This window comes from Chamaea fasciata, unplaced genomic scaffold (genome assembly GCF_029207755.1).
Source record: "Chamaea fasciata isolate MVZ Bird 193981 ecotype frontalis unplaced genomic scaffold, bChaFas1.0.hap1 SCAF_7, whole genome shotgun sequence".
Taxonomy (NCBI): Eukaryota; Metazoa; Chordata; class Aves; order Passeriformes; family Sylviidae; genus Chamaea; species Chamaea fasciata.
This window is the reverse complement of record NW_027094092.1, coordinates 35,827,765-35,848,655: the sequence shown is the minus strand read 5'-3', so window position 1 is coordinate 35,848,655 and position 20,891 is coordinate 35,827,765. Positions and strand designations below refer to the sequence as shown.

The 20,891-nt window shown below is 40.0% G+C and overlaps 1 protein-coding gene across 5 annotated transcripts; it reads right to left on the bottom strand.

The window, feature by feature from the left end:
• Positions 1 to 805: 805 nt before the first annotated feature.
• On the bottom strand, positions 806 to 20,798 carry AP4S1 (adaptor related protein complex 4 subunit sigma 1). 5 transcript variants are annotated; one of them, XM_066188379.1, is made up of 8 exons: positions 20,718 to 20,798; positions 15,486 to 15,631; positions 14,951 to 15,035; positions 13,604 to 13,805; positions 12,126 to 12,212; positions 10,985 to 11,053; positions 7,896 to 7,919; positions 806 to 1,538 (listed from the first exon to the last, which is right to left on the bottom strand). In XM_066188379.1, exons 4-8 carry the CDS (start codon positions 13,739 to 13,741, stop codon positions 1,410 to 1,412), a joined length of 447 nt encoding a protein of 148 aa, XP_066044476.1. In that variant the 5' UTR covers positions 13,742 to 13,805; positions 14,951 to 15,035; positions 15,486 to 15,631; positions 20,718 to 20,798; the 3' UTR covers positions 806 to 1,409. The 5 variants fall into 5 exon arrangements, with proteins under 5 accessions (XP_066044476.1, XP_066044475.1, XP_066044472.1 ...); XM_066188378.1 differs by lacking the exon at positions 20,718 to 20,798 and adding an exon at positions 20,398 to 20,711; XM_066188375.1 differs by lacking the exon at positions 20,718 to 20,798 and adding an exon at positions 20,448 to 20,711.
• Positions 20,799 to 20,891: the final 93 nt, after the last annotated feature.

Below are 20,891 nucleotides of genomic sequence, written 5' to 3'. Positions count from 1 at the left end.
GTAGTTGAATCTATGTAGTAAGTCTTGCTTTGTGCCAGTTGTCTTTGGTAACAACCTTTTCTCGAGCCACTGCTGTGAAGGGCTTGCCAAAAGACTCTGCCTTACACATAGACATCAGGTTGGTGCCAGATTTCTTTTCATGGCATTGTTTGTAGGACTTCACAGCATTGTTTTTTAGATTTTCCCTAATGCAGAATTGGAGGGGAATATCCACCATCCTGCCTGTTGTGCTTCAGACAAACACCAGTATCCAGGTTTATGCAACTTTGCTCCAGTCCCATCATCATCTTGCTTTGATAAATGTGTTACTGTGTGAAAGCCCTGTGGATTATTCTCACACACAGCGCTCTTTGCTCCTTAGACCCTGGTGTCTGAGTGGCATTCATGCGAGCAGTATGTGCTTTCACCCAGAATATGTTTGTTCATATATCTGGTTATATGTAGGGTCGGGCTGGAGGTTAAGAAGGAGGCAGATGACAGTTGAAGAAAGGTAAGTGGCAGTAAGTGGAGATTGCCAACTGTCCCGACTTACAGAGCAGTGTGCAGTGTGAATCAGCACGCTCAATGCCTGGGAAGGCAACTAGCATAGCTATGGCTTCCTGCTCAAAGGAGACTTCATTCAGTACCTGCCTGGTCCTGAGAGCTTGTACATCTTTTATTACTCATCTTCTGTAAGAGTTTTAATCTTGAGGCACAGATAGCGTATGCAAAAGAAAAAAAAACACACTGGTGTGCCAAAATGGAAAAGATTTTGTGTAATTTATGAAGCCAACATGACAAAAGAGCATTAAACTTCTGATTTTAATTATCTTTTATTAATAATATTTAAGTGCTAAATAATTCCAGTTACAACTTGCAGAGTATGCAAAAATACTTAATACATCTGTACTTTTCTTTTTGTGTCCACAACTTGCATGGCAAAGGGAGGGAAACCAGCTTTTTGATGAAGTATGAATATAGTTTAAAGTGGGCATAAAAGTCACAGGACTATTATTAACAGTAAATTTGTATGAAAATAAATCAATTTGGTACTTAAGGGAAGGACTAAAAGTCAGTTTAAATTGGTATTTCTGTTTTTTGTCTTCTAGATCTGGCATGATACTACATAATTCAAATTGATACCTAGTCAGTCATGGTAAGTTTCCATTTCTTCATCCTCAAAATGTTTAAAAATTATTGACCATTCTAGGAGGATTTCTGTTGGGTCAGTGAAGCTGCATCTGAATGCATCCACGTGTTTAGCTGTATCTTTCCCATTGGGTACACAGAGCATAAGAGAAATGGAAAATACTTTCCAACTAATTTGAACGTTGCATGAATCAGTCTTCCAACAGCGGAAAACTGCTATAGGCACATTCTTGATGCTGTAGCCATCTTTTGTAAATTGCCTTAGTCACTCTTGCATCTTCCTAGCCTTCTGCTACTTTGTCAAGCACAAACAGAGGGGCAAGAATTCTGTTCCGGTTCGTTTCCACGATGCAACCATTTAGCACCATTTCATCCAAAATGATGTGCACCCTGTCCAAATTGAACATGATCTAGAAACATTTCAAGTTAAGTACATTTTGAACAATGTGAAGATAATGCAGAAAAAGAATCATAGGCACCTAAGTCTTTACTAAAAATCTACAAAAATAGGTATTTCCTAATTTATTCTAGCGTATTTACCAGTATTTTAATAAAGCTAGGGAAACAGTTAAGCCCCAACAGTATCCTGTCCTGGAATATAGTAACAGTACATAATGGCAAAAGCCAGGTAAACTTACACTGAGATGTAGGTGGTTAATTTTACTATCTGCCTGAGCACCAGGTATTGTCTGGATATGAAATGTTAACAACAGGTCATAACTTTCTATGTGAAGATGCAAAAATTCTGCATTCTTCCAAGAGAAGTTACTACCAAGTTCTTAAACACTAGATTCTCAACATCTCCTTGCCCTGAATTACTAACACTATTACTAACAAATTACTAACACAATTACTAACTAATGTTCACCCAAAGGAAAATAATATGCAGCCATACAAATTTGTACAGTTGTGATGTATGAAATTTGTCCATAAGCACATCTGTCTTTCCTTAACTTTATCTAACAGCATCTGTCTCCAAAAAAAAATGATGGCAGGCCTTCCAGGGGTATGAAGTGGTGGGCCGTTATGACACATGCAGATACATACAGACATAAGTGTCCAGTGCATCCACTGAACAACTGCCAAGGGTTATGCTGTGAAAAAAAGACTCAGATGTTGCCATTTATCACCAGAACCTGAAATGGAAACAGGCACAGCAAAGCAGCCTGCTGGGTGCATCTGTTTCTCACTGACACACACAGAGCATGAATAACCCTTTATCTCCCTTACTCTCCACCTGTTGCTGCTCTTTACATGTGTTCTATGCTAAGCACAACAGATCTGCATTGCCTTCATTTTGTACTTTCCAAATCTTGCCCATGTATTGAGGACTGCTGCAGTGGAGCTAGCAAGACTTCCTACAGTAACTGCTAAATACATCTCTCAGTACTTTTCCCCCCACTTTGATGGGTCTCCTGAGTGCCTTCTCTCCCATTCTGCTCTTTATGACACTATGAATTGAACTCAGGAAGACAGCCTGGTTTTGCTTGTCTTTGTATTTATGTTAGTGGCCTTCCCTGCTCATCAGATCAGTGGAGTTGCAAGAATCAGGTTTTTGAAGGCATCAACAGTTTCCTCTGCTCAGTGTGATAAACACCAGTCTTATTTTTTGGACACGATTCAGGCATTGAAGAAGACTGCTCTGTCTCCTGACTGCCAGGGGATCTGACTTTGGCAGTCAGCCATACTGCTCTGCGAACGAGCTGGAGTAGTGTGAGTACTGAGCTGCAAATGACAACAGCTTAGGATCCAGGTATCTATGTGTTTGTTCCGGCTTGCTGTGAGTGCTCTGGGCTGAAGTCGGTGCTACTGTGTACTTGTGCAGAAGGAGAAGCAATTGTAGCACTGCTCCAGCAGAAGTGTTGATTGACCAAGAGCACATCAGGTATGTGTAGTAGCACAATTCAGGTCCCCATATAACTTTTCCACTAGTTACTGCTAGGTGAGAAACTATAGCTGTCAACAGGGTCTTAGGGATGGCCACAGTTCATCAGAAAGCTTCTAATTTGCTGACCTAAACTTAACTACCTCATTTAATTATTAATTATTTTTTAAATACCAGACTTCTTCCTGAATCTGACGATAGGCCTGCATTGTTTCTAAAAATCAGACTTGTGCCTTTTGATACTGAGGAGCAGTGCTGTCCTTACAACCTTAAACAGTCACCACTTCTGTGGTATCAGAGAAAAAGGTGGTAGCATTACTTGGCTTGGCAGTTTAAAGATTGAAGACAAATTTCTTGCTGTGATAAACTCATTGAGTAAATCAGCCTTTACAGAAATATTTTAATCTGAGAAGTTAGGATTTCTTTATTACAGTAATGTGAGAGAATTTTTAGAAAGAGAACTGTTTTGCTGCTTAGTTCACCTCTGGCACTGCTCTGCACTGGGCTACAGAGGATCTGTTAAGGAAATTAGATAACATTCCATTTAGGTTTCAAGTGAGAAAGCAAATTCCTCCTGGCTTTTAATTTTTACACTCCACCACTGATTCACACTGCCCCAGTTCCCATGGCAGAGTCCAGACTTTCTTCTTCCTTTAACAGTTCCAAAAATGTAAAACCCGGACAACTTAATCAACCAGGATCAGTGGTGATGCAGCAACCTTCCAGTCCCATCTTATTTTTCTGCATCATCCTATTTAAGAAAACATTTAAATCACATCTAGCACTGTTTTTTCCTCCACTGTACTTCCAGAAGTGCCAATACGATGTCAAAGGAAAACTGTACCCACGCCAATAAGAATCTTGGAGCTGTTCCACTTGGACCCAGTGTAGTTCAATGAGATGTCAATTCCCCTGCAAGCTATTCCAGGTTATTTCCAAATGGCCTTATTCCATGGCAGAGAAGTGGTATGACTTCTCTCCATCTCTAATGTGGTAATCTCACAGTCATCACTCCAGAAACAGTAATTTCATCTGCAGTTTGAATGGGGATACTAACACCATTCTGGAAAGATCTATCAACTTGATTTTGGCAGGTCCCAAAGCATTCTTTAAACCTCTACCCTCAACCCAACATCCCACCTCCCTTCACCCCATTGTTCTTGGCAAATAGTTGAATTATACATGGAGCACCCCTTGCTTTTTTCCCCTTCCTGTAAGTTTCACCTATGCTTTATGATTACATCTTGCCCAACACAGCTCAGCCATTCATGTCTGAATGCCCTGCCCAGGGAGGGATATGTATTTGATCCTTAGCAAGGCTCATCTTCCTCACCTGTTACTTGTTTGGCAAGTGACCGCAAATTTCAGGGTTTAAAGCCCTGGAGTCATAGATCCGCACCCAACTGAAAGCAGCAAAGCAAACCAGTTTGAGCAGCTGGCAACAGGAAAAAGCTGTATTTGGTGTTTGCATTGCCATATGCTCCACCCAGAGCTGTCATTTGAGGTCCTGCTTCCAGTAAGAATCCTGGCTGCCCACAAAAAGAGCATTAAGGGACTTTCATTAGATCCATGCAGAGGATAACAGAACAAGAATGCAGAGGAAAACGTGTTAATCTCTGCATGCCAGCCTGGGAAAAGATGAGCCCCCACCCTGGCTTTGGCTTCCCAAAGCACAGCTGTGTACCAAGGAGCAGAAGTAAATGGTACCTACACAGTTGGCATTTTAAATGTTACTGAAAGAGCTCCCCTTCTGAAAGAAGGTACTTTCTTAAAGAATGGTACTTTCTACTATCCCAGAGTTTTCATGGCAAATGCATACTAAGAGGAGGTACATGTGACACAGGTATTGTGTCTCCTGTCCCAAAACATTACATAGACAGTTGAGCAGGGAAGAGGGGAAGGAAAGAAGGGGAAAAGGCACAGTTAGGACTTGCATGTACTAAATAACTTCTTCATATGGAGGCATTTTAGAGATCTCAGGGTTTTCCAGGCAAGTAATTCAAGGGTGTGTCCAGACTTAAGAGATGATGAAGTGCACCTTGTGATCACAGAACACACCCAGGAGCACAAACAAAGGCTTTGTAAATTACAGTACAGGTATATAAGGGGCAGAGGGTTTGCTACTGAATATATAGCACTGCAAACTCTTGATTTCCATCATGTACATTCATCTTCAACTAGAGATTAGTTGGAGTTGCTTCTTTATTTAGTCTAGACTCACACATTCTGACTTACCTTTGCCAGTGGTCACTTTCAATAACTTTTAGCCTGTCTAATGGCAGGCATGTTTAAGGCACTGAAACCCATGAAATGCTTTCTTGACCATTTCTTCCTCATGACTATGCTGATATTAAATAGGAGACAGAGGTGCATTCAAGTTCTGTGAAATTCTAGAACAAGTAAGCTGATGTTAAGCTAGTCTTTATAGGTTTCCATTTCACCCACTTATGTTACAGTGCAAACTGAAGTGTATCCTTAAAAATTCTCAGAATAAATTCATCATTCAATTTTCTCACTCCTTAAATGCACTGGATTCTCAGTGTTATCCACAGGAAACTGAGGAATAGTTGATTCCTATGAAGTATTCCCTGTTTCAAAGCTTCTTATCTGTCCTAGGAGCAGCAGCAAAAGCTAGTTGCAATGGAATGTAATGACTTTTTTGGATCAAGACAACATTCTTCAGATGCTTAGTCCTAGAGCACTGTCACCCCCTCCCTTCCCACAAGGGGAGCATAAGTACCTGTTTCTCTAGAAGTTAATAATGTGTCTTCAAGTAAGTTTTGCTTCATTATTTCAAGCAATAGAAAAATTACCTTTAGTAATTTTAGAGACAGTCATACTTACCAGTGTTCCCTATAAAGCTGCTGTCCTAACACTTGTGTTTTATAGTCTCTTTTGTCCTCATCATAGCAAGAAAGTAGTTCCTACACCACCCAAGCTGGAGTTTTAGTGCTACAGACCCCCCCTCCCCCTGCTTATTTTATAGACAAAGTGAGGCTTATCCAATGCTATTAACACATTAGGGCATGTCCCCGAGGACAATTTCAGTACTTGTTCAATCACAACACTACTTACTGGTACTTTAAAAACAATCCAAACAACTTTAGGAATGTCATTCCAGCCTAGGTACGCTTAAGTGTGCAACTGACTCAAAATGAAAATGGGCATCATATAATGGCTAAGTGGTTCACAATTCACAGGTGAAAGCTTCTGTAGAAAGCTGGCTATTCTCAAGTACTTAGCCAATAGGTAATCTGTGTTCATTTCTGCAGAATACATGAGAGAACCGTGCAATCGTTCATGCATTGTTTAGCATCAGTGTCATACATACCAACATGATGTAGAAATCCTGTAGGGAAGGGTTCAGATCGGACCCAGTCCCTGCCTTGTGCCCAAGGCACCCTTCCTGACATGAGCTACAATGTGGATGCCCTGGATGAATTCAGGTGTGGACCTCAATGAAAGCTGGAGTTCTGCCTCTGCTGGAGCTGCGTTGCCAGGAATATTGGGGTAATGCTCTATGTCTGGGAACTGCAAGAACCAGAGTATGTGCTGCAGGCTTGGTGGGGGCTCCAGGGACATCTGAATTGTGTGATAGGCTCAGCCTTTGGATTTAACTGGGCTTTGCTCTGTACATGGCTGAATAACCTTAGTAATTATGGTCTATTTTAGATGGGTTTTGAGTTCATGTCGTTTCCTGCTATTTTTTTTCATGTTAGTAAACACTACTGGCTATATAGAATTGCCACTATCACATTTAAAATAAACTTCCTATGGATCTGTACACAAAAATAATAGCAGAGAGTCAGGAAATTATGAGAGTCTCCTGCAAGATATGCTGTAAGCAGAGATTCTGTAAATGCTACTTGGTGTTCACTGTTGCAGACCTTCAGATGATACCTTCTCTGGCAGATATTTTGCATCCAAGCTAACTGCACTGAGCACAAGAGTTATTGTGAGACCATCTGGCAAATAACAGACTTTTTCTATGTTCTTCATGAGTGGGAATTCATAAAGTAAATAAACTAAATTACTTGATTGCAAGATTTCAGGTGTGTAACTGAAACTCTTTGTACCAGCAGATTTGCATTTAACCAACAACAAATATAAGCATAAGAACTGCTGCAGTAGAGTGAACATGCTGTGGAATTGGAAGAACTGAGAAGGAAGACTGTGCTACATTCTCCTGGTTTAATTTTTCCAGTACTGTGTTTTATTTACTTGCTATTTGTGTTTAATTGTTTAGGACTGTATTTTAGTATTTGTATTTGGGTGAGTTTTAAACTGTATTTTAATTAATACCCTGCAAAACACACACACGAAAATACAGCAGTGTAAAGGGAGGAGTGGGAAAAGAAGTTAACACCTGGTTTCCTAAATATTCTCCTCCCAGGTTTTTCCCTCCTTCCAAAGATATAGAAAGTAAAACTCACTTACTGGTTTCATTAAACAAGATCAAATTGCAAACATAATCTTAGAAACAGTGCTGCTATTTGGCTCAAGACACAGTTGTAAGATTCAGTTGTTGTTACAGTAATTTCAATATCTATTTTATTGTAAACTCAAAGTGAAACCTTAAAGTAGTAACTAGTTAAGCCTGAAAATTCCCCATGAATCTAACTTTTCATGTATTTAGTTCTCTCAAAGCAAGCTCTCTGTGTCTTATCTTAAATGGAACCAGGCTTATCTTAATAATGGAGGATTTAAATAGGTGACCCATGTGAACATCAGCTATGCTTTCAGAAAGGTGCCCAAATGGTGCTACTTACTCCAAGTGCAAAACTGGTGAACATCTGCATTGACTTGAGTGACAGTCAGTGCCATGAAGACAGTGTGAACTGGAACATACACCAAAAAGCAATAACAAATGGATTTCTGATACTGAAAAGGATACATCTAATTCACTCTGCAAGGAAAAGAGATAGACAGCCATTAGTTACTTATCTCAGATGATCTCATAATCATTAAACATCACACATCACTTCAAAGGATAAAGAAAATCTTCAAAATAACAACAGAAAATTTTAGAGTGATTCAGATTTCTGTTCTGGACTGGACAATTACAAGCTCTTCCCTGCAACGCTGCTTTGCTTTACATTTGTTACCTGTCTCTGTAATCAAAGCTAATGTTTTACTTAAAAATACCCACTGAGGTCACCTACAAGTAACAATTTGAATATAGGCAGTGCCATCTGAGTGAGTGGGTGGAAAACCAGCAGCTCTAATCATGGCTGTTCCAGCCCTATATTCTCTCTTCCTCCTTCTGCAAAATTAGAACATTAATGCCAACTTTACACAGTTAAAGTTGTTGCTGCAGAGCATTTCAACAGCAAATCTAGACAGTGTATATACCCATGGCTGTGGCTGCATATATTAGGAAAGGCAAGGCAATTCCAAGCTTTGGACCCTTAGCACTTCTAAGTATTCCCCAGGCCCAGCAACACAATTCTTCATATAGTCATCATTTCCCTTCTATTTTTGGATTTACCCCAGGCAGTATTACTCATTTAACCAAAATGTCTGAGTTAGGAGCCCTCCTGGTCTCTCTGCAGTCAGCAGAAGTGATGGGGATCTTCTCCAGTTGACTCGGCACACTTGAGGCATGACTCACGTTCTCGAGATACTCATCGGTCTCCACTGCCAGTAATGGGAGCTTAGGGTGACCAATTTTCTAACTTAGGTGCCTCAGTTAAATAGCTAAACTTAGAAAGAATTAATCAGCCTTAGCACTTAAGATCTTGCAGCGTTGGGTGGAGATTCCCCAGTCTCTACTAAAAGAGGGAATCTTTACCTGCTACCTAGAGAATTTAGTTCGATAACGTGGTTTTCATTCATGGTCTAAACCTGGTTTTAAGGCAGAGTAAAGCTGGTAAGGTAAAATTGCTACTACTTCTGTGGTCTAAAGATGATCTAAACTGGACTTATTCTAGTCTACAGGCCTCTGCTGAGTGACTGGCATTCTTCAATTAGAAGTTTTTAATGCATCAGAAAAATTGCATTTTAAGGGCCCAAACGGTTTAAGGTTTTCAGCATTAAAAAGTAGTTGAAGACATTGGAATTCTGAACAGTATGCAGAATTCTTCCTGGACAGCCATATAAAAGTGAAGGGGACTCAGAATTATATCTCACAAGCAATTTTGAAAGCTTTCCCCCTAATTCCATTAATGTTTGTTCTCATATCTGAATTCAAGCTCTGTAAACTCCATTAGATAAAAATAGGGTATGTGAGAATGTTTAAAGCTCTCAAGTCTAAAAATAATAGATGACAAAATGTCCTAGAGTGAGACACATGTTCTCTCTTTTACCAGAGTTCTGTCTCCATTGCCACCGTCATAATTTGGGATTCTGCTAAAATTCTGCAAATCCTAAACAGTAATTTGTACAAGTACAGATTTAGACTTTCTTGCTCGGTGGTTACTGCCAGAAACCCCAGCTAGAATTACAGCCCTTGTCTTAGTGCTCTGCCATTTATCGTGTTATATGATATGAAAACCAGAACCATCAAATGGCATGAGATTTCTTTCAGCAGCCCCCTTTTAGGTTCCTCCAGTCTCAAACCCGAAATGCTATGGAAAATAAAAAACAACCCTCGGGTATGATGAACTCAGCAAATTTCTAACAGCTATCAGTGGTTGGGTTATATGTGTGGTCAAAGGATTATATATATACACTACATTTATATGTATAAGAACTACATCCATTTTTGCTCTGCTTTAATTGAATAAAATTTGAGAGGTGCTTGGCAGCTACTAGCTCAATCAGACAAATAAGATGTGACTAAATTTTATTGTGCATTCCTGTGCTGCCAAGATCTAATTCCATTCCTGGTTATCACTGCTTAGGCTGGGACTACAGTCAGCAATTTTAAGAGAAGTTCTAAATTCAGTGCAGTCAGAAAGTGATATACTTAGTACCAGCAGTTTCAGTGGGCTGGGGCAATGTCAGTTGAGATAATACCCTAAAAGATTTGCCAAGCATCTGAACAGGGAAGAGTGCAGATGACTTTTTCCAGCATGTCCTTGAATTCACGGAGGGAGCTCTGCCATGCCTGCTATGGTACTGGAACTGGGAAAGCAGTTACAGACCCTGCATACTGACACCTATGTGTGTACAGTGTAATGCCCTCAAGTACATGGACTGTAGAGGAAACTATCCAGTCCTCTTTTCCAAGAGGGATATCCAACACATTTCAGCAAAGGTTTACTGAAACTGCATCAAAGCATGATTTCAGGTGGTTTTTTTTGTTTTTTTTTTTTTGTAACAAGATTATTACAAACCCTAAATTAAATAGCAAATCATCTAACCAGAATTGCAATGCTGCATTTTTCAAACTTTGTAAAAACAAGCAAGCAAAAAAAAAACCTCCCACCAAAAGGAACAGTGTCATTTTAAGTGGAGCCATGTCTGATGTTGAATCCTTAACAAAATTACTATCTCTATAGTAGCTGTTTTATCAGATATCCACTGTTGCCTGACAACAATATGGGGACTACAAGTACAAACTGGTTTTTGGGGTTTCTTTTGCTCCATTCCTCTGATCTTGTTCAGTGAGAGTGATGTCAGTTCCCTGCTTCATGCTTACACCATCCTAATCATGAATGAAGTTCATTTGGGGAATGCAGTGCTGTAATGTGCATAGGAACTGCAAAGTAAAGCCTCCTTATTTCTTTAAAACATATAAAATGCCCATGGCTAATTTAAGAGAATATGACCCAAAGAAACCCCATAATACCTATAAACCCATGCTTTTCTAACAGAAATATTTCTGGTATTCATTGTCTGATAATTTATAACCCATGTATACTTCTCTGAAAAATCAGCTCATACTGCCTTTCCCCACAGTGATAATATTTATCAAAATTCTAAAATATTAAATATTTTTCCCCATTTGATTTATTCTCTGAAATGACACTTTCACCAAAGTTTTGAAAGAGAAAAAATGTTTCGTAACAGATTCAGTGTCTCACTCACCACTCTGCTGAAGTATTTGTCCAGAACTTCCACAAAATTATGAATTAGTTCATATACTGCCATCTCATTCTGAAATTAAAACCAACTGAATATTAAATCAATACCTAGAAAATGTAATAGTATTCCTGGTGTTAATTCAGTTTGTGGTGAATGAAAAGCCACAAGACAACAGAGTAAGCCCTCTGCTCAGGCCATGCAGCGACCCAGCTGAGGTGCCCAGAGCTGGGCAGTGGTCAGGGAAGAAGCTGCAGGCCAGCCACGCAGAGCAGCTCTGCACCAGCCAAGGGATTCTCTTGCTCGGGCTGCTGCCATCCCACTGCAGCCTTTGTTCCACGCCCTCCCAGCTCAGCTCCATGGACACACACAGCTCACTAGGTTAAGCTTACCCGTGCTGAAATCACACCAGCCAGCTGTGGCACACAGCCAGCCTCTGCTGGGCGATCTCTGTAGCAAAGCCAAGATAATTTGTCCCAAATTGCCTGCCATGATAACCCTGACTTGAAGATACTGTGGTAGGCAGCAGCTACCTTCCACACCACCCTGTTAAGGTCTCCAACAGTAAGTGCTGAAGTAATTTCTGAGAATCAGTTATCAATGCAAACACTAAGGCCTCCCAGGTGCAACCTGAACAAATAACAGTACTTGTCAGCTTACAGATACCTTTCTTTTTTTCCCTTTTTGAAAAGCAAAATAAATGGGCATCTTTGTAGCCAGCAGTATAGGAATTTTTTTTTTTTGGCCAAGGACACTAAAAACAGTGAGAAGTCACCACAGATGAGACAGCTGACCTGGCTGTAATGCTAACGTTTGTTGAGAAACCCCATCTCACATAAATTAGTGCAGAATTAGTACAAGGCTCAGGAAGACTATCTCATGGTAACGATTCATTCTACTGCTAAAGACCAAAGCCAAACATAGCACACTTGCTTTTATATCTCTTACATCACAGAAATAAAAATTTTGAGGGGAGGGGATTTGTTTGGCTTGGTTGGGTTTTTTTTGGTTTATGTTTTTTTCTTTTCAGTGACTCCTTGAAATTCTCCAATTGCTATTGAAAAATTCTATACTGGATGAAGACTTGAGCTCTAGCCTGTGACTATCACTTTAAAAGTTCATTGCAAGAGGGTATATAATTTCTTACCTCTGTCTGGTCGATCCCAACAACTATGAATAGGGCTGCATACTGTCGGTACACCAGTTTGAAGTCCTTATACTCAATGAAAGAGCACTAGGCAGAAGCAAAATGAGTCAAATATAGCAGCATACAACAGTATAAAGCATATTGTATCAAAGGGCGTGAGCTTTCAGGTTCGTAAGACCCACAGAGAACGTGGATTTCCTAAGACTCATCAATTTTAACTTGAAAGAAATTTAGTACAGTAACTGTTACACCACACTTCTCATCTGCTGGCAGAAAACATGCCACCACTTTTTAAATGGAAAAACTGAAACACGCAGAACTGAACTATTGTTTGGGCTTATAAAGGCACCCAGTACTTTCCCGTAATGTTCATTTGCAAGCCCTTTCAAAAAGAAACCTAGAGGTAATTTTCCTATCTATTAAAAAAAAAAAAAAAAAAGGTCAATATTTTAATTAAAAATTAAGCATATTGGCCTTCCAAAGCCAGTGGGGAATTAACACGTCTTTCCCCACAGGAGAGAGCCAGGAGATGGCGCCGTTTCACGCCGCTACAGGAGATGCCGCCGCCTTTTCCGTATCATTTCGCTCGGTGCCCGAAATGGCAGCGGCAGCTACTGCGCCGAAGCCTGCGCTCGGAAATGCCCTCGCAGAAGCAGCACGAAGACCTTCATTTCATTAGCCATTGTCAAAGCTGCGATTTAAGGGGCTTATAAGAACTGCTATTTTTATTGAGCTTTCCTAGAATGAAGTATGTGAGGAGTGCTGTGGAAGAACACACATCATTAATGAAAAGAAGCTGACTTCAGAATGCAAACCAAAAAACCTTAATTCACTGTCCAAGTCACATATTTCTCCTCTAATTCAAGTCAATGTGCAAAAGTTTGACGCTTTTCTTAAAGAACCAATGCTTTAATTAAGAGAGCAATGAAAATCTCAACTTCCATCGAAAAAATTTTCCAACTTCTGTGTTTTCTGACCTTATTGCAGAACACGTGAGCACTTTTTTTGAATGCAGAAGTCTAATACAGAGGCCTAAAAATTTGTGTTTCCAAAATCCCCCGTGCTTTAGATAATATTTTCATAATTTGGAATCCTCTACCCTAAATTTAAACTTGGAGCTGTCAGTACTCTGCCTTCTACCTCCTGGCAAAACAGTAATATCCCTCTATCCATCTCTATCAGACAAGCAATACAAGGATAAAATGAGTTTTTCCTGGACTTCTGAGCTTCTTCAAAGAAAGAAGAGGAATCTTTATGATAGTGATACACACAACTCCAAAATCTCTGTAAGCCTCAGAAAAACATATTTATTCAATACAGAATAACAGTTCAATTCACTGAACTGAATAATCTAGAAACTCAATCTTTTTTATCATGGGTACAAATGACATAATGACCTGCAATAGACAGTTATAGGTTTCAGAATTATTAATGGGAAAGGTATGAGATGTGGATAAAATAAAACCTACAAAACCTACCTCATCCTTTGAACGGGAGAGACAGTTTTTAATTACTTCAGCTTCCAGCATTGTCCGTTTATTAATTTCTACGTGCTCATAATACCTGGACAGTCTTGTTTGACCTTGTTTGTTAACCATAAGAAAAAATTTTATCATTTCTTTTTTTGTTGATTTCAGTGGCAGATTTCAATTTTGGGTGCAGGAATCAAGAAGAGTATTTCTGGGAGCAGGAAAAACAAACAAACAAATGAGTAGTAATACATAGGAATAAAAACATCCTAAAAGCTACCCAGCCCAGGTATACATATATTTATGACTGTGTTTATTGTCAAAACAGAACATTGAAAAAATATCTCAAATCTTTTGCACACATCCCATGGAAAAACTCCCTTTTTTCCCCACACAACTATTCACAAACCATCTGATAAATAACAGGTTTCACATTTGAAATTTTCACATTTCAATCAAAATAATTTCTTGATAGGATTTGGGAAATTGGAGGAGTAAACAATAACTTCTTCATAACCATAAATCTACTCCCCATTTTCTTCCTGCATGCTAACTTTGCGGACATCAAAAATTTGCCCAATACCAAAGCACGCTAATACAGCTCCTAAGAGCAAAATTTGCCTATAAGCACTTTTTCTCTCCCTGACTTGTATTAAACAATTACATTCATACCACTGTCATATCAAATTGAATGGAAAGATGACAAAGGGAAATGCATGGGCCACAACACATAATCATTTCTTTAATGCGGAACGAGAGATTCCTAAATATTTGGGTATCTACAGTATCAACACATATCTTGAGCTGGACCAGGAGCTACTGAAATCTGTCTTCTGCTGTCTGATTTCCCATACTGATGGAAAAGGTAAATTCTGCACTTACTGAAAACAAAAGTGTGGGTCTTCAACAGCTAAAAAGAAATCAGTTGACATTAATTCCTCAAAAGACCTTTATCGCAAAATAAATATATATTAATCCACTCAACACCACTGAAATATAGCTGTAGAATATAAATATACCACATGCAATGTACAGTGAAAAAGGGCATTAAAGAGCACGGCATATGTCAGAATCTGCTTGCTAAACAATTGACATCTCTGATGTTTTGAAAAGCATGAAAATAGAGTAAGCTGCAGATGTAATTTTTTGAAATAGAAGTTCTGGGTTATTTTCTTTAATGCCAGAGAACAATCACTGTAACATTTTCCATCTGACTCTCTATTTGCATCCCAGATTTATTGGCCAGAATAATCTTGAGGTTTGTGCACTGGAAATAAAGCAGCTACTGCAAAAATTATTCCTTGTTTTCCCGTTCTGAAGAGTTGGTCCTTATTTGGACCATCTCAGGTCTCATACCTTCTGTGACGAAGTCTAAACAGAAAAAACCTTTCAGGAATCCACAAAACAATACAGTGTAGCTCTTTGAGTAAAAACGGTGTACCTTAAAGTAAAAAAAAAACAAAAGGGGAAAAAATACAAGGCAAGCTCCATAGGTGCTGCATCATATTATTAGCAACTTGAATAAGCTGGCTATATACCATCCACAGGTGACAAATCTTTCATGACAGTGATGCAACAAGTCCCAATATATTGTGCTGACATTAATTATTGCTTACTTCTAATTCACAGTGGTCACTGTTTTCAGAAAGGAAAGCCACCTCTTTTACCATCACTTGGATCTCAAGAAAGTGACCCTCTTCTTCTCAGTGTACTGTGGTTTATTCTATCTACAAAGAAGTTTAGATGTCCATATGTAATTTCAAATGTATTTTTACTAATTTGACTTGATACTGAGAATTCATCTTAGTTGAGTGACATGTAGTTAGTTCAGGATCAGTCCTCAAGACAACAGAATCTATTTGGAATCGTGACAATCTCAGAGCTTTCTCACCTCCTCCAGGCACGTGAAGCCTCTTCAGGAACGTGTTTCTGTTGCGCCACTCCCACAGCAGTCGTGGATGCTGGTCAGTGCTGCTGCCCTGCTGCACGCCGCTTGTGCACTGCACCCAGGGCTTCTGAATCGGCACAAGTTTGTCTCTGAGAAAGAATGAACCAGGTCATTACCATGAAAAAAGGGCCCAGATAGAAAGGTATGATGGGATCTTCACTGTTGGATGGCAAGTAGACTGACATTGATGACTAAATGGGAGACTACTATCTATACAACCTTTGCTGTGTTTAGTGTATGGCTTTTTTCCCCCCCAAATTCTATTTTCAATTGCTGCCTGAAGTTAGAGTTGCAATAAAATGTCTTAATACTTTTAAGCATAAAGTTGAAATACTAAGGTGATGTAGTCAGTTTTTGATAAAAAACCTTCCAAGAAAGACAAGAATGAACAATTCCTTCCAGCTCAGAATGAGGCTCCCATGCAAGAGCCAACCTTCAGACAGAAGGAACCTGAAATTTTAAAGCTACTTAAGAAGGAGCTGTGGCATGAAAGAGAAATAATCTGAGAAATGCTGCCCATTGTTTGAAGCAAGGCACAGGAGACCAACTGCAAAAGACATCTGTCCATGCTAAACAGATAAGAACAGTGGCGCAGACAGCCTTTCCTTTTTCACCTGAATTTTACACTTCACCTTTGTGTTGGCACTGCTGAAACAAGAATTAACAGTTCTCTGTTTTGATCCAAGCTATTTTAATAATTTTGTTATAAATGGTACCAAGTGCTTGAGAACAGGAGGACAAGTAGAACAGTACAACTACCCCAGGAGCACTGACAGAGCTATTGTACTTTGAGTTACTGTTAAGCAATATGTAACACCAAAACATACGACATATCCATATGTATTATCCTATTGCAGGATTGGCCCCTAATCCTAATTATTCCTTTATTAACCTAATCTTTGTACATGGTTAATCCCTTTCTGATGTTATGACTATTTTATCTGCATATATCCTTATGAATGGCCTGGATTGTTTTACAGATGAAAATATTTAGACCCGATTGTTGGGTTTTTTTTAAATCTGTACAAATGCTCTTATCCAGAATAGATAAGAAAAAGAAAAAACTAGTAATGCAACAGAGGGAGAACCATAATAGCACTCAAAAGTATTATCTGTAATTTATGAGACAATTATTATTCATAGGATTGGAAAACGTAATCAACAGGTTTTGAATCTGTAGGAAAGCAGTCCAGTCTTTCTGTAGCCATTTCAGTATTTTCCCACCAGCCCCAAAGATAGCTTTCAAGATTTTAACCAGAAATTTTGTTCATATAAATGGCAGCACAAGCACACACTTTTGTGCAGAAAAAGTGGAGTAAATTAACAAGTTCAAATAATAACTTTGTAAAAATATACAAAAAGTATGCAAGCATAGCTGACTTTGAGAATAATGCTAGTGTTAAAAATATCTTAAGGGGTTTCTTTATTTCCTTTAGAAGTAATTCTGAAAAAAACACTTGTAGTAGTAAAAGCATTTGCTTGCACAATTTATGTAAAAAAGGGAAATGACTGAGTTTTGTTTCTAACAAACAAAATTTATTTCTTCTCTTTTCATCTTGGCTTTCAGATACAGAAAACACGTTAAAATGAGTTTTGCATATATAGGATGTAAAGAAACCTGTGAAGTATAATAAACAAACAAAAAGCATATCTGTGCATGTTGATGGGTAAAGAAACTGCATTCCTTCAAGTTCTTTGTATTTGAGAAGCTACCTTTTATGATCAATAATCAGTACTGGACTTAAAAAGCCAGCTACCTTTCTTCTGATACAAGTCTTACGTGCTTTTCTGAGCATTCTCACGCACATGTCTGAGTGTATCCATGCACACACACACAGACTGCGATGCTTTTATGCACGCAGAATCAAATGGTTCAAGGGAATTGGTGACAAGATGCAAGCCTTTCATATCTCTGCCATTATTTTGCTCATTTCAGTAATGAAAAGGCACTACTATCTGAAGGCTGTTTGTCAGAAATGAAAAGGCTGTCTCATTCCAGGTCACTGGACAACTATCTGCATCACAAATGCGCTTTGGAACCGAAGACTGGAAGAGACTATCGAGATCCTGATGGACTGTCAAGTCCAACTCTCTCCATCCCAGCCAACCATGCACTAGAAATTTTGTCCAGAGCAGCCTATGGTATACGCTTCCTGCATGTCCTGCATACCCAATATACAAAACACCTATGGAACGCTATTACTGAAGACTCCCTATAAACAAAAACCTCAGAAGGTGTTGCTTCAGGAAGATGTAAAATTTTGGAAACTGCAAACTTTCCTTCAAAAGAAATTACCTTCTAGAGTGACTAAGTAGCACTCTCCTCTACTTCCCTTACAAAATACATCTTCTGTAAAGATAATTTGGCATGCATACAGATGACATACAGCTTATCCACTGCGATTTAAATATGAGTGTTACAGTGTGTTAGATCTCACCCGGATTAAAATATCTCTTGCAGATTAATATCTATAAGAGAAAACTCATATTGTGACTGGCCTGTGTGACTCACACTGCCAGGCTGACATGGTTCAGGAGCCGCTTCCAGGACATGTCAGCTCTGCAGGCTGCATAACCACATGAGACACCTCAAAGTAACTTGTCCCTGTTTGAGTGACACTCCTTTTCAGATAACAGCTGAGACCTCACAGAGAGGCAAAGCCTGCAATACCTGTTCTGCAGATAAAAAGATCTTAATTCTCCCACGAGGCCAACCCAGCTGATTTTACATGCTGTAATATAAAGCATATTTTAAATATAATTTTAATTATTCCTCTGGTATAGATACAAGCACTGAATTAAGTTTGTCACAGATTTCACCAATATTTATACATAATTTGACACATAAATTATAAAAAAAGAAACACAACCTAAGTTTGAATTGTACTTGCAGTACAGCTGTAATTCAAATAAGACGTGTCTCTCAAACTACAGCCACTCTGGTCAATGTCTACAGATTTAGAAATATTTTAGTTATTTCAGTCAAAGAAAGGTTTGCAACATTCTAGGGCTCTTAGCTAAAATGTAAGAGATAAAATCTCGCAAAGAAGAAATGGTACAAATACATATTTACAGAACTGCTTCACCAAGAATTAAAAATAAATGTTAGATAGAACTACGGGCAATTTTCTGGATGCAGGGATCTAATGTATATGGGTATGAAATGTAGAATCACAGAACATTCTGTGTTAGAAGGGCCCCACAAACATCACTGAGTCCTGACCCTGCACAGAAAATCCTGAGTCACATCCTGTGCCTGAGAGTATTGTCCAAAAGCTTCTTGAACTCTGTCACTCACTCAGCGCAGTGACCACTGCCCTGGGGAGCCTGTTGTGGTGGCCAACCACCCTCTGGGTGAAGAACCTTTCCCTAAAATCCCACCTAAGCCTCCCCTGGCACAGCTTCAGGCCATTCCCTCGGGTCCCTCAGGTCCTGCCACTGGGCACCACAGAGAAGAGATCAGTGCCTGCCCCTCCTCTTGCCTTCAAGAGGAAATTGCTGACTGCAGTGAGGTCTCCCCTCAATCTCCCCCAGGCTGAATGGAGCAAGTGACCTCAGCCACTCCCTGAATGCTTTCCCCTCCAGGCTCTTCACCAAACGTACAACAAAATTGGTTAAACTGGAATGAAAACATGAAAATTTTTAAATGGCTAAATGACTGAGGCATGAAGCACGAGCAGGTGTAGCACAGGATCAATTATTTTTATATTTTTGTTTATTGAGCTTCCTATAGATTTATTGCACAAAACCATGCAGCAAATGGAGACCACACACATAATCAGAACCCTTGCTCTTCCTACTTTTGGTCTGTCAGTGGACAAGGCTTTAATAAAACCACATACTATTTTAAATTTACCAATAAAAGTAATTTTTGCATTCTAGTTTATTACTGTGCCCATAACAATTCATCAAAAAGATGAAACAAGTATGTCTGTGTGGCTTTAAAATAAAACACTGTGTACAATTTCAAGACAGGGATTTTTTTAAAAAGCAACCTTAATTATCTAGGGAAGCCAAGGGAGGAAGGAAAGAATAAAAACATTTTCCTTTGCCGTTGTCAAAATGCTGGCTGAATATAGTAACAGAATTAAACTGCAATAACTCCCATATACTCAGGAATGAGGAATGTCCTGGACAACCGGAGCTAAACAAAAGGTTAAACTATAGTTATGAGCTAAGTCTCAGTTTTTAATAATGATTAGGTAACTGTCAGTAGACAATGAAAAGAAATCAGCTGAGGTGGGAAGGAGCTGGATTTAGATTGCCTAATTGGTATGGAATCAGGAAGAATGGACAATGACTTTTTAGTAGGAAATGATTTAATGGAGAAGAAAGGAAGGACTGGCTGAACTAACTGAAGCATCAATATACACCTAATGAGAGATTGGTGAAGAAAGGAAACACCAGTACTGAGACAAACATTATTTTTTTCCAGTAATTAACAGAATTCCAGGTCTGTCAAGAATGGACTTTTAGGAAACTACCCATGTAGCGAATGAGTACAGCACGTAAAAATTTCGAAGAGACGCAAAACCAAAGACCTACCTTACTTAAAATGGGTGACCAATGGCTCATTTGAAATAGGATGTGATCATAATTTTTAAGTATTACATTTCAGAGTAGTATTTTGCAACCGAGGCAATTTCACCATATTCAAACTACGGCCTCAAACACTGCATTGCTGTCACTGACAAAACTGAGCCAAATAAAACAGACCAGTAATTTCGCGCAAAACCGTCCTCACGTGGAGGAGTTCTGAATAGCAAACATGGTGCACTCTTCCTCCTCAAGGGGGGAATGAATAACCGAGGTATCATGAAGCTGACCAGAGATTAGCCAGCTTCCGGAAACATACCATAAATTTAATACATCTACTCTGAACCCTGTAGGGCAAACTCAGCGCACCATTAAATCGCGCAGAGTCTCAAAAACCGAAGCGTCGGACCCGCGCTGCGCTGGTAGCGAGCCGCTTTAGGACGCAGGCCCCAGCCCGGCCGCATTCCCGCCGACTCTTCCCAGGGCGTCCGGCACTCCCGAGTCGCGGGGCGAACCTCGCCGCCACTTCCGACCGTCACCCGGGGCAGCCGGGAGCCCCGACACCGACGGAGCCGGGCCCGCCGCAGGAAGCGCCCGCCGGCCGCGGGTCCGTCCCGCTCCCCCGGGCGCGGCGCTCACCTCCCTCCGCGCAGGCGCGTGGGGCGGCGGGAGGCGGCCGGGCCGCGGTTTCCCGGCAGGCGCCGCTCGCTCCCCGCCCGGCCGGCCGCGAGAGTGGGAGGGCCGCGGGGCTGTAATGGCGGCTGGCGGCGGCTCCGCGCTGCGCTGACACCCGGACCCGCTCGGCGCAGCCCC